Source organism: Musca domestica, unplaced genomic scaffold, assembly GCF_030504385.1.
Source record: "Musca domestica strain aabys unplaced genomic scaffold, Musca_domestica.polishedcontigs.V.1.1 15, whole genome shotgun sequence".
Classification (NCBI taxonomy): Eukaryota; Metazoa; Arthropoda; class Insecta; order Diptera; family Muscidae; genus Musca; species Musca domestica.
This window is the reverse complement of record NW_026712207.1, coordinates 12,314,152-12,328,555: the sequence shown is the minus strand read 5'-3', so window position 1 is coordinate 12,328,555 and position 14,404 is coordinate 12,314,152. Positions and strand designations below refer to the sequence as shown.

The 14,404-nt window shown below is 31.4% G+C and overlaps 1 protein-coding gene across 4 annotated transcripts in view; it reads right to left on the bottom strand.

Annotated features, from left to right (window-relative positions):
- Positions 1–433: 433 nt before the first annotated feature.
- Positions 434–14,404, bottom strand: part of LOC101896635 (palmitoyltransferase app) — a 390,848-nt gene continuing 376,877 nt past the window's right edge. For 2 of the 4 annotated variants that reach the window (XM_059119663.1, XM_059119662.1), the window contains one exon: positions 434–7,434. In XM_059119663.1, coding sequence (XP_058975646.1) covers positions 6,320–7,434 — 1,115 coding nt within the window. In that variant the 3' untranslated portion in view covers positions 434–6,319. Of the gene's footprint in view, positions 7,435–10,100; positions 10,209–14,404 lie in introns of all 4 variants that reach the window. The other 2 variants (XM_059119664.1, XM_059119666.1) reach the window with 2 other exon arrangements.

Here is a 14,404-nt window from a genome sequence, read left to right as displayed (position 1 = left end):
AAGCTTTGGAAATTATAAAACGCTTTTCCCTTCATATATTTTATGTATATATTTTTTTCTTTATTTTCATTCACAACATTTTTCAATTTATTTATTACACAATTGATGTTATATCATTTACGGTTTATTTCCATTATAATAATTTGTTATATTTACTATACTCGTTTTGTTTCGTTTAACATTTAAATGTGATGACATTTGTTTTAGAGTTTTAATAATAATTTGTTACTATTGCAATATTCAAATGATCTGTTGCTGTTGTCTTTCTTTTTCTTTTTCCTTTATATTATTTAGTTTGCTTCATTCATTCCATTTAGTTTTAAGGTTTGTTACGTTTGCCGTTTGGTGTAATTAATTACTTGCTTATTTCCATTTTCTTTACAATAAATATTTATGTATTTATTAATTATTATATGTTTTGTTTTGTCATTACTTCCTGGTGATTTTTAATTGCATATGTTTAATTTGTTTGTTATGTTTTGTTCTATGTCATTTGCTTGTCAATATTAAAAACACAATATTCATTCCGTATAAAAATGAATAACTAAAAAACTTAATACTTTTATGTTCTGCTTGTTATACTTTGTATTTTATTTATTGTTTCAGTTTTTGTTTTGTTTTGTTTGCTTATCAACAACTTATATAGAATAAATGAAAAATAAAAACTTATAAAATGTCCCTTAATGTTTGCTAATTAATTTAATAATTTCGTTTCTTTTATTTATAATTTCCGCTTGCAGAGTTTACCGTTTTTAATACAAAATATACAAATATGACTTCTTATAATTCGTACTCAATTATTTATAGTAATAATAATAATTTTATTTTCGCTTTTATTGTTAACATTTTGTTTAAGAGCATATGGTCATTATGTCTAACTAAAAATAAAATTATTTTGTTATTTTGTTTGTTTTAACAATTTATTATTGTAACAAGTCATTTCCCATTTAGGTAGACTAACACAGTGCTGCAGCAATTATAGAAGATATAAGTCATGGTGTACTTCTAAGGTAACATAATTTAGATATTTCGGCCGAAAATGTGTTTGTCTCGATGTGGATTATATCAGTCAATAGGAAAAAAATTAACAGCTTTAATTAAATTGGTGTTTTGGAACTTTGTATAGAATGTACATAGAAACTTTTAATTTTATTTTACATTTTAATTATTTTAATCGTGGTCAACTCAAAAAAAGCAGAGGAAAAACTGATTAAAAATTTGGGAAAAATTTCGGATTTTTCTTTGTGGGAACATTGAGCAGCTATATTTCTGATAAGGAATGGAAATATATATTTCTTTTCTTCGGTGACTTATAGTAAAATTGGGTAAATAATATTTTTGTCTTTCCCATCACCCCTCTAAAATAATACTTTGTTGGAGATTTTTGCATAAACTTAGATAAAGATTTAACCCTTTAATGTGAATTTAATTTTTAGACTCTTGACGTGTTCTGGAGGACCTACGGTAAATTTTTATAATAAATAATTTTGATTTTTTTGTTATTTTCTAGTTTGCTTCTCAAAAGGCATATTAATTACACAAAAAAAAAAAAAAACAATAAAGAAAGTCTTGAATTTGGACGGGTCCAAAGGAACTACTATATGAGGGGAATATCCTCTATGGGGGCTATATCCAAATCTGAACCAATCTCGATAAAATTTGGGAATTATATTCTTGTGCTGTTTGATATATTTCCCCAAAAACCGATCTCGATTAAATTTAGCAAATGTATTTCTAAATTATATTAGATATTTTTCCCCAAATCTCGTTTTTACAGAGTGCATATTAGGGCTGCGGAGGACAAAAATAACAAGTCGCTATAGCTATATCAGAACCGATTTAGATCAAATTTGGCATACTTCTTTTTTTCCGGCCGAATCTGGTCGTGTGTGTAAAATTTCATACTATTTGGGCTGATATTACACGTTTGGTGCACAATAAAAAGCAAATCGGACGAAGAGATATGTGGGAGCTATATCTAAATTTTGGCAGATTATCTTCAATTTCAATAGGGTTCGTCCTTGGGTCAAATAAATGACTTGTGCAAAATTTCAACTGGCTCGGACAATGCGACCTGTACTTTGTTTACAAGAATACATGGATAGACAGACGGACGCACATGCATAAATCGACTCAAAATGTGATTCCATGCTGGTGATCAAAATGAACTATGGAGGAAGTATCTCGTGGTGTAGGGTATAAAATATAATTTTAAATAATTACTTTTTCGTCACGTCTAGGAGAAAAGTTAAATCCTTCAAGTTTTAGAATCAGTTGTAACATACAACCGACAGAAATTGAATATTATATAATTATATATGTCATAGATGGATATTATATAATCATAATGTAATAGAATTAAAAAACTTATTCCATAACCTCACAATCTAATTGGGTATAAAACATAGAATCAAATCATCATCGGGTTACACTTTAGAAGTACAGATTTTTATCTTGCAGCACAAGGTGTTAGTTACATGTTTCCTTTTACATTTAAAATGTGTGTTATTAATTTTCCATGTTGCATGATTTTTTGGAAAATATTTAACAATTTTTTTTTATTTTATAATCTATTAACGTCTTTAGTATTATAATAATAAAAAAACAAAACCATAATGTTAATATAATTTTAAAAAACTTTTGGATTTTTAAAGCATTCTAATTTGTTAAAATCTCAATTGGATAAAAATTGTGGGTAAATATTGCTAAAATTTTAAATTTGGTGTTTTTGTTTTACATAATTTCATAGGGTACTTTTTTGAAAACTTATTGGGCCTGGGACTGAATTCTTGTTCTATGAAAATATGAAATGAAAAATATTTCCTTTATAAAATTTTTCATTTGACATTTCTTTCCTTTATAAAAGTTTTCATTTCACATTTTCATAGAACTAGAATTGAGACCCTGGTTTGTGTATGACAAAGGCGAACGAAAAACACAATTCCAAATATGTTTCTAAAATTTTGGCTATTAAAAACTTATTTGGAATGTTGGTTTTTTCGTTCGCATTCACTTTCGTATCGTCATACAGAAATAGGTGCATTATTTATAAATCTTAACTTTAATAAAAAAAACTGGAGGTGCTGGATTTATTTAATACATAATTTTATTCTAATATTTGACATGATACTAATTTTATCTGGGGTTGTTTTTTTTTTTTTTTCAAGGTTTGCAGTGGACAATTAAAAGAGGCAATATTTGAGAAAGGTATAAGCCTAATATGATAAACTACGGACAAATTTTTACTGGGCTCTAAAAATTGCAAGGAATACCATTTTTTAAAAATTATGTACTTTTAGGGAGTGGAAGGATTCTTTAAATTGTTAATGTATTGTTTTTAAATGAACCCCTTTCATCATGTTTCGCAATTAACTTCTTGAAAAAAAAAAAAAAAACAAAAAAGGCTAATTGAGAAATTTGTATTGGATTCAAAACAGTGAAAGGAGATTTTCAAGAAATGTTCTACATATACTACTGCGTTTACGAATTTTGATAAAAAAGTAAACATTTGTAAATACGTTTTAGGAAAAAATCACATCATTGTGATGCACAATTTTACTGGGCTCACAATTCTAGGCACTCACTGAAATAGTCAATTGTTCAAGGGCACTAAGTCCAATTATAAGGACGAAAGGAATATCTAGATTTGGCAATTTATGACCAAGCGTGGGGATAGGAAAATATATTTTCTAGTTTTCAATTTTAGTAGCTCTCGAAAATCGGCTACGTTTCTATGGACAACAAAACCTTTCTAAGAGCCCACATAGACAGAAGATGTACTAAATGCCTCATCCCAGAGACATACATGACAAGAAAGGTCTTTAGATTGTTTTCTGTCTATAAAATGTCTTTAGATGATGCCTTTTCGAATTTTGATAAAATATTAAAAATTTCTAAATACATTTTAGGAGAAATTCACATCGTTGTGATGCACAATTTTACTGGGTCATAATTCTAGGCATACACAGAAATAGTCAGTCTTTCAAGGGCACTAACTTCAAATATAAGGACGAAATGAAGATGTTGATTTGTCAATTTAGGTACATCATCAATTTCTATCGTAACTAAAGCCCAAAACAATGGGAAAATTGAAAAAAAAAATTGTTAAAGCAACTCTAGTAAAATACTGAGTGCTCCAAAGCAAGTAGACAATGTGTGGGGATGATAAACTATATTCTTTAGTTAAATTAAATAATTAGATTAAAACAATTAAATTTTAGTGGCTTTCGAATATTGCCTGCCTTTCTATGGACAAAAGTCCACTATACTTAGGTCTTTCATATACAGAAGATTAACTAAATGTCTCTTCCTAGAGTCATACAAAAAGTCCTGTAAAGTCTGTCTTTTTGTGGACTGTTCACAGTAAACATAATGCTACTGTATATAGAATATCTTTGAAAGATCTCCTATAGGAAGCGTTTTGAAGCCTTACTATGGACAGAAAATCATTAGAAGTTCTCTTAAAGACGGAAGAAAAGTGTAGGGATGAGAAACCATATTCTTTAGTTTTAAATTTTAGTGGCTTTCGAAGGCCGATTATATTTAGGTCTTCCATAGACAGAATATTTACTAAATGTCTCATTCTAGAGCCTTATAAAATGTCTTGTAAAGGCCTTTAAACTAAAGAAAATCATCTAAAAACCATTTATAGACAAAAAACAATCTAAAGGTCTGTCACTGTAAGAATTCCTTTACATAGCCTTCTACAAGGAGAAGGTTAATATAAACAAAAGTCTACAAAATGAAGAGATTTTAAAGGTTTTTTAAGCAATGGTGTTTTTTAAAAACTTCTTTAAACAGAACACCTTTTAAATATATGCTATAGACCGAACAGCCTCTAGAAGGAATGTCTATAAACTTTCCAAGGAACTTCTGATTACGGAAGTCTTTTAAAAAGTTTCACTTCTATAAAAAGTTTTAAATGGTCTGTGGTCTTTTTATGGGCTGTTCACTGTAGACATTAATTTAATGTATATAAAATATCTTTGAAAGATCTCCTAGAGGAAGCATTTTGAGGCCTTTCTATGGACAGAAAACCATTAAAAGTTCTCTTAAAGACGGACGAATTTTTGTGGGTTTTCTATAAACAGAAAAACTTTCAAATGCGTTTTTCTTAGACAGAGGACCTTGTTCTACAGAAATAAGTCCTTTCAAATACATCCATATCTAAACTGCTGATTTTAAAAATGTAAACCTTCATCAATATTACATATTATTTTTAATAATTTTTAACTTTAGTAAAAATTTGGGTAATATTTCTAAATTGGAGAAAAAATATTTACTGAGGAGGAAAAAATATTTATTAACATTGGTTTTGTTGTTGATTTGTTGTTGCTTTCATCAATATATATCGTAATTAAAGCTCAAAACGAAGGAAACATTGTTTAAAATAAGAATTGTTTAAATGAAAAAAAATAATTCTCATAAAGTTTCCGTTGTAAAATTTAAGAATTGAAGCCAAAAAATTTCATATGAACCGTCGCTGAAAATTTCAACATAATTTTAATTGGACTCTAAAAAGAGTCTTTTGTACAAATCCTTGTTTAAAGTATAACATTTTTAAGTGTTTTGAACAAGATCAACAATAATAAGGTAATTTGTAAATATGGGAATTTTTGTAACAACAATGTCTAACAGTTGACTTTAAATAATGACATTTCCGTGAACCTCATTTTTACTATTTCAATTGTGCTTTATTTTGACTTGAACAGCCTCGATGATTTTTATCCTCAATATTTTAAATTTCAGCTCAATTTTCTCAAAATACAACTAGCAATCCTATCGGCCTGTTTATCTCTAATAACATTACTTTCACTGATTTTAAACCTTTAAAACAAAAAAGTATTAAAATACAAACATATCTTTTTAAATTTCGTATAAAAATTTAAAACAAAAAAGTAAGGTGTTCCATTATTAAATATATATTACATGCAAACGGAATTAAAATAAAAAGATAACTAATGACAAACTTAAAAAAAAAGATTAATTAAATTAATAAAATATAGAATAGCTATACAAATACATATGACAAATTCCTGATGCTATACTTATTGTTGTTGCAGTTGTACAAAAAAGCACTATTTATCTATTATCTACATAGATTTATAAATGTGTGTGTGTATGCGTGTATATAGGATTTACTTTACTTATTACATTTGTTTAATTCTGTCATTTACCAAAAATACAGCGGTGGTCACATTTGCCTCATCATCACAAAGAAGGAAAGGAAATAATTAAGGAATTGTTTGCGTTTTACTCCCCTGATATACCTTCCTTAGGATTATACCCCCCTACTTTAATATTGGACCTACACTTTGTTCTACACCTTAAAACCCATATTGCTGGCTGATGCCGCCGGTGGTGAGGGTGAATTTTGTTGGGTCTTCACCAGACACGATTGAGAGGTATTGGCCAAACTGGCATCATCCAAACTATCCAAATCCAAAGCAGTATCAATCATGGTCGTATCATGTAACATGCGCAGGCGACTCGAACTCAGCTCATTGGCAGACATTTTCTGCAATTTAACATTATCTGTGGCCGATGAAGAGGCAATCAAGGATTTGGGTGTACTTGTGGCTGTTGTTGAGCTGAGAACATCTGGTACATTGGTGCTAAAGTTAAAATTACGTTTTTCACCCATACTTTTTGGCGGATGTTGGATCATTATCGAAACGGGATCATCCAAGTCCAGATCATCACACATTAGGGTAGAGGATAAATCCAAGGGATTGTGGGCGCCATGTGATGTTGGGGTAGGCGGCATAGCAGATGGTGTATTGATTTTGTTGTTATTGTGTTGATGTTGGTGTTCATCAATTAGATTGGAATATACATGGATATTGTTATCCTGCGGCGTTTCTCCTTTGCCATTGGCCACCGCCACTGGTGGTATATTGCTGTACATGTTTTCCGACTGGGAAATCGATTTGGGCAATGTACCATTACCGCTATGCGTTGTGGCAACACCCATAATTGCAGCAGCCAATAGATTGGCACCACTGCCTGCCGATGTTAAATTTGGCATTTCACTGAGCGGTGAATTGGCGGGAGTGGCTTCATTCGATAGGGGGCTCTCGAAATCACCATTAAATAAATTATTATAACTATCTGAGAGATTGTGACGTTCTCTTGCCTTATTGGTGGCAGCTATGGCTGAGACCGCCGCCACAACCTCTGTTGTGCCCACCACCACAACATCATCGTCATCCAAATTCTCGTTGCTGCCTGGCATCAAACCGTTGGCATTACCCAATTCCAGATCATCCAATTCATCACCAGATGAATCCAAATGATTTCGTTGTTGTTTGTGATGACGAAACCGTCTCGACTGCTGCAAATGTGTTTGTGAATGATGATGGGGTGCCGCCGGAACGTCCATTTGTGATAATGGTATTTCATTATCAACCAAATGAGCTAAACTATTGGAATTACCTGTAATGAGAGAATTTAGAGTTTTGTTAATAAATTTTGGTTTTTTAAGGAGTAAAAACAAAGAACTTGAAAACAAATTTAGCAAAAATACATCTAGCAATAATTATATATTTATATGTGTACAGAGTGTTCCAAAGAAAGTGGATGAATAGCAAGGATGAGAGACTTTGGTTTTTTGTTTTAAATTTCAGTGGCTTTCCTAAATCTGCCACCTTCCTATGGACAAAAAAATCTTTTTGGGGCCCAGTGGAACCGTTTAAGGCCCTATGGGCTAGGTAACTATTTTAATTGAAAATAAAATTAATAAAAAATGTCTTCTCTTTCAGGGGAGACAACATTTCTTCTACAGGATGAGATGAAAAAACTGCAGCCAACTTCAGACTGTTGTCATTTCTAAGTCACTCGTCCGACAGCTGTTAAAATTATTCCAGTGACAGTTCATTATATTGTTTACAAGCGTACAAAAGCATTTTGGTGAGAATTTTCCGGAGAAAAAGTTATTCGTGATGAAATTCAAGTGTGATAGTGTGTGTGACTAGTTAGAGCACTCCAGAATTTAAATGTGAATAAATCTTTTGTGTCTCGTACCATCACTCATTACCGTGATATTGGTAGCGTAGCTCGACGTCAAGGAGGTGGACGGAAGAAAACAGCAACATCAGCAAAAATGGTTCGAAAAGTAAAGCGACTTGATCGAAACCCGCGTCGCAGTGGCCGAAAAATGGCTCGTGAGCTGAACAAATCGCAATATTCCATTCGGCAAATATAAAAAAATGAGCTGGGGGTAAAGCCATTAAAATTCCAAAAAGTGCAAGAACTTACACCGCAACAGAAAGAAAATAGACTCAAAAGAGCTAAAGATTTGCTTCGCTTGGCCAAACGTGGTGAACTGCCGAATTTGGTTTTCTCCGTATCCGATGAGAAAACATTCGTTGTCTAGCAGTTTGTAAACAAACAAAAAGATCGTGTTTACTTGCCAAAGAGGTCAGCTGAAAATGTGCACCTTCGGTTGGCCACCAGAACTCAAGCGCCGGCCATGGTGATGGTGTGGGCCGCCATAACAGCCAATGGTCGCTTTCCGTTCGTATTAATCGACCGTGGCATCAGAATAAATGCCGAATATCAAAGCCTTGGCATGCAAACATTTTGGCCGCAGACCTTGGACATTCCAACAGGACTCACGCGCCACCCAAGAATGGTTACAAAATGAGGTTCCTCGCTTAATTTTCAGCGCACAATGGCCTCCAAAATCTCCGGATACCCATCCGTTGGACAATTGTGTTTGGAGTATTTTGGAAAGCAAGGTTGACACAAAAAAAAAATGTCAATAGTAAGCGCTTCGCCAGAAATGGGCCAAAATACCGCAGAACAACATTTGGGCAGCGTGTGACGGTTTCATTTGTCGTTTTGAAGGCCATATTCGAATAAATCTAAACTTATTCTAAAATTTGATGATATTTCCGATATTTCTGTGCTTTCATTCAATAAAATTAAAAAAAAAAATGTAAAAATTATGGCCTTTTTTTATCTCACCTTGTAGGACCTTTTAAATACTTCCTTTAGAATGAAAAATATATTTAGAAAATCTTTAAAGCATCTCCTTTTGAAATCGCTCTATGAACAGAAATGCCATTAGAAGGTCTCGTATACTCTGAGGAATTTTTTAGGCGAGCTTTTAAAACTTTTCTATCGACAGAAGGGTATTAAAAAGCCTCTTGTGGTCGAAACCCCTTTCAAATGTTTTCCCTAGAAAGAAAACATTTTCTTTAAAGATAAGTCCTTTCAAATACTTCTTCTAGTAGCCTCTTATAGTCGAAACACCTTCAAATGAGTTCCCCAGAAGAAAACCATTTTCTACAGAGACAAGTTCTTTAAAATACTTCCTCTAGAATGAAAAAATTAAGGGTTTCTTCAAGAGAGAAGTCCTTTTAAAGGTTCTGTGGGGAGTATCTTTCAAAGGACTTCTATAAATATAATATATTTTAAAAGAAGACCATTTATGGTTCTCTATACATAGAATGACCCTATAAAGACCATCTATGGGGAGATTTTAATAACAAATTCTATAGAAAATGGATCTTTCAAACTGGGGACCACTTAAAGGTCCTCTAAAAACAGAACATCTTTTAAGGCCTTTTATATATATAAAAGCTCATTTTGAAGGTCCATCATAAGGAGATGACTTGGGAAAGGATAAGAGAGCTTTTAGCATTTTTTACAATATTTGTTAGTCTTCGTTCTTAAAACCCACTTTTGGATCACTCTGTATATTAAATACTATAATAAATATTTATCTATATATAAAATATTATTGTATATAAAAGTTAATTACAGAATAGCATTCCAATTTGATTGGTTGTTGTGTTTAACAAACAAAAGAAAAAAATATTCAAATGATAAAACATCTATGAAATTATTATTACAATGGTTTTTCGACAAAAGCTTTAAGTATTTTACAACAATTAAATGATTAATTTTTTATACATTATAAACTTAGGCAACTTAGTGGAAAAAAATTAACTACATTTTTTAACCTATATATAACATTGGTTCGGGGTAAAAATAAGATTTAACTAATTTACAAAAACAAAAAAAATTATTTACAAAAAATTATAAAAACAAATTTTTCTTTTACAAAAAATAATAAAAAAACAAATGGAAATTACAATCTCTACTTGCAAAATTTTTGTCATATTTTTTACACATCCTTATCATTCAAAAACTTTGTGAACGTTCATCGTTTCCCAGTAGTAGGGGTACAACTAAATCGGGGGCTTCAATTCAAAAATGAAAAAAACATGGTTGGAAAAAAGAAAAAGGTAATACACAAATTAAGAGTTTCAGACATAAGTATATATTAGTGTTCATCAATAGTTGACAGAATTGTTTGATTGATAGGTCTAGGTTTAGACAACAGAATATTATATAATATCATATGAACGATTGTGAATGGGAATGAAGTTGAAGTGAATGTTTTGCATAGTAGAAAAAAAAAAGGAGGAGGGGGAGGAGTTTCATTTGCTTCAAATTATAGTGAGATTGGTATACAAATAAGAAAAAAAAAAACAATAATCGATATTGAGATTGTCAGATTTGTAAAAATTCATTTGAAAAGCACTGTCATAAAGCTACCCACGAATCTTCCAATATTTTCTATTTTCAAAAAAAAAAATGGATAGTTTTTTCGAGCCATGTTCAATATAGTGACAACATAATTCGAAATGGAAAGCATGAATGGATTCGATCCATATCTATTTCTGAGTTTTTTTTTATCGAATATCTGAGATATCAAGCCATTCGTTGCGAAGACAATTGCTTAAGATTTTTTGTTGAATGGTTCACGTGCACAAAATTTGGCCTTCTGATTCCTTCAAAGGGAATACATATGACTAATATTGGTATCATATGTTAACGTAGCAGCGACTGAGTTAAAGATTTTTTTTCTGGACCTGATTACTTCATTTTTAAAATTTGGGGCTCTGTATACCTTCACGTTAAAAAATTAAAATTAAAGGTTCCATTTTCGAATATTTTTTTAGATTTCGTTACTGGTTTTAAACATATATTTTATTTTTGGACCCTCCTCCATAGTATAAACAGACATCGGACGGACGGACATTGCTAAATCGACATAGATTTTTATGCTGATCAAGAATATATATACTTTGTGAGGTCTAAAATGTATATTTCGAGGTGTTACAAATGGAATGACAAACCATAGTATGGAGGGTATATTAAGTTTGTCATTCCGTCTGTAACACCTCGAAATATATATTGTAGACCCCACAAAGTATATATATATATATATATATATATATATATATATATATATATATATATATATATATATATATATATATATATATATATATATTCTTGATCGGCATAAAAATCTATGTCGATTTAGCGATGTCCGTCTGGCTATCCGTCTGTGGAAATCACTCTAGCTTCTGAACGAAATAAAGTAGATTGATATAATTTTACTCCAATGTATATTATGTCTGCAGGACTTTTGGTATTGAGAATTGGCCATTTAGGTCTATGTTTTGGTATAGGCCCCATATAACGGTACATCCCGATATTCGATATTTTGATGCATTTAGCGACATTATTCACCGGAATTGTTTCAAATTTGGTATTTGAAGTTCGAAATGGACCTGGACAATGGATACTACAGCCTAAGACAGAAAATTGCCTTCGTATAGCCCCCATATAACGGTACCTCCCGATATTCGGTATTTTGATGATTTTAGATACATTATTCACCGGAATTGTTTCAAATTTGGTATTTGAAGTTCTTAATGGATGCTATAGCATATGACAGAAAATTGTCTGTGCAGGCCCCCGTCTTCGTATTGTCCCCATATAACGGTACCTCCCGATATTCGGTACTTTGTTGATTTTAGCGACATTATTTGCCAAAAATGTTTAAAATTTGGTATCTGAAGTTTGTAATGGATGCTACATCCTATGACAGAAAAATTTCTGTGCAGGTCTACGTCTTCGTATAGCCCCCATGTACCGGTACCTCCCGATATTCGGTAATTTGAAGATTTTAGCGACATTATTCACCGGAATTGTTTCAAATATGGTATTTGAAGTTCGAAATGGATACTACAGCCTGAGACAGAAAATTGTCTGTGCAGGCCCACGTCCCCATATTACGGCTTTCATTTAAGTGGTAGTTTTAGGATTTTTTTTTTTGAAAATTTTCAATTTTTTTCGAAATGCTGGAGGGTATTAAAAGTTCGGCAAGGCCGAACTTAGCTGCTTTTTTATTTGTTAACATTTGGGGCTCTGTTTACCTTCACGTTAAAAAATTAATATTTAAGGCTTCATTTTCAAATATTTTTTTTTTAGATTTCTTTACTGGTTTCCCAACATTTTTTTAATTATATATTTTTCTCTTCAATGTTCATATTTTTCTCAATATCGATTTTTGTCTTTTTCTGTATTTCTTATAACATTAATTAACAGTACAGTAATAAAAATTTATTTTTTTTTACAAAAAAGTGTCATTTATAAAAAAAAGATTCTTCAACAGTAAAACAAAAATAAATCACAAACAAAATACAGATATATATTTAAAAACAAAATCGTTTGTTTAACAACAAAAATGAACTTAGAATAAGAAGAAGCTATTGCAACAGAATCAAAAAAATTTAACAAATTTTACTAATTTTAATGTTGTTTCGAGAAAAAAACTAAGACAACCGAAAAGGAAAACAAATTTTAAGGTGAATTTCATTATTATTGTTTTTTTGGAAACTCAAAAACAGTATAGAAAATATTTTATATATATTTAAATATGTATAAATAAAATAATTACGTTTTGATAATTTATTGTGGTTTAATTGAATTGTTTTGTTTTATTAGACTTTTTACAATAAATAACTTTAATTTAAAGTTGTAGTTTTGTTTTATTTTTTAATTTACTTGTTTAAACTCACCGTCATAAAATGCTCAACAAAAACGTTATTTTTTTAACCGCTCAAAAAATTTGCATTTTTAGTGTTTGGTTTTTAGGTTTTTTTGTTTGTTTTGTTGTTATTTTTTTTGGGATAACGAAGCGTAAAAGTTAAAGAAAATTATGTTTTAAAAAATGTTATTGGTTCAGAAATGTTATTTTGTAGAAAAAAATTAATGCATAGAAATAATATGAGAGATAGTAGTATTAATATATGAAGTTTTCATTTTTTTTTTAAGATCGACAGAGGCCAGATCCTTTGCCATGGGAATGAACATCGAACACCAGGAGAAATGTTGCCTAAATATACATTTTTCAACAAATCGATTGGAAAAAGAGATCTAGACCTTAGGAGTAGGTAAAAGCAGGAGGTAGTTTTAAATGGACGCTACTTCGAAACATTGACCTACATCGAAAATTTTCCCCGAAAAGGTTTTCTACCCCCTTAGAAACCAAAATGTCATATAAGAAAAATGTGGATAAACCCCCGGAAACAGCTGAAATTAGACGTTACCTTCATATGAGGGCTATACCACAAACTAGACGGACATGACCAAGATTTTGTACAAATGATTCTACATCTAACCCCAAAGTCCTGTTTTAAATTTAAAAGCTCAATCTTCAATTTTGCGAAACATAGAGTAAAATATTTGTAGTCCTTTATATGTGGTTAAGGCTATGTACAAGGGGGCCTACAAACAGTTTGGATACCCAAAACCGTTTTGGGATTTTGATCTACTAACCGAATGCATGGTCCGAAAATTGTAGAACAGTGATATTTAAGCCGCCTGCAATTTCTCTCTCTCTCTCCCTCTCTATAAACGAGAGCGGGGAGCAAGAATCTCTTTATAGATGCGAAGAAAGTAGAGGTCTTCTTCAAATATTTTTACCTAATTACAGTCTCCTTAGTTCCAATATGTATACAGGGTGAGATGAAAAAACTGCAACCAACTTCAGACTGCTGTCATTTCTAAGCCACTCCGACAGCTGTTAAAATTATTCCAGTGAGCGCTCATTATATTGTTTACAAGCGTACAAAAGCGTTTTGGTGAGAATTTTCCAGAAAAAAAGTTATTCGTGATGGAATTCAAGCGTGATAGTGTGATTTCTTTATATTTGGCTGGAAAACCACAAGTGGCTATCGTTAGTGCACTCCAGCATATAAATGTGAATAAATCATTTGTGTCTCGTACCATCGCTCGTTACCGTGATACTACTGGTAGCGTAGCCCGACGTCCAGAAAGTGGACAGAAGAAAATAGCAACATCAGCAGAAATGGTTCGAAAAGTAAAGAAGCGACTTGATCGAAACCCGCGTCGCAGTGGCCGAAAAATGGCAAATATTGATATTCCAAAAAGTGCAAGAAATTACACCGGAACAGAAAGATAATAGACTCAAAAGAGCTAAAGAGTTGCTTCGCTTGGCCAAAAGTGTTGAACTGCCGAATTTGGTTTTCCCCGATAAAAAAAAAACATTCGTTGTCCAGAAGTTTGTTTGATGGTG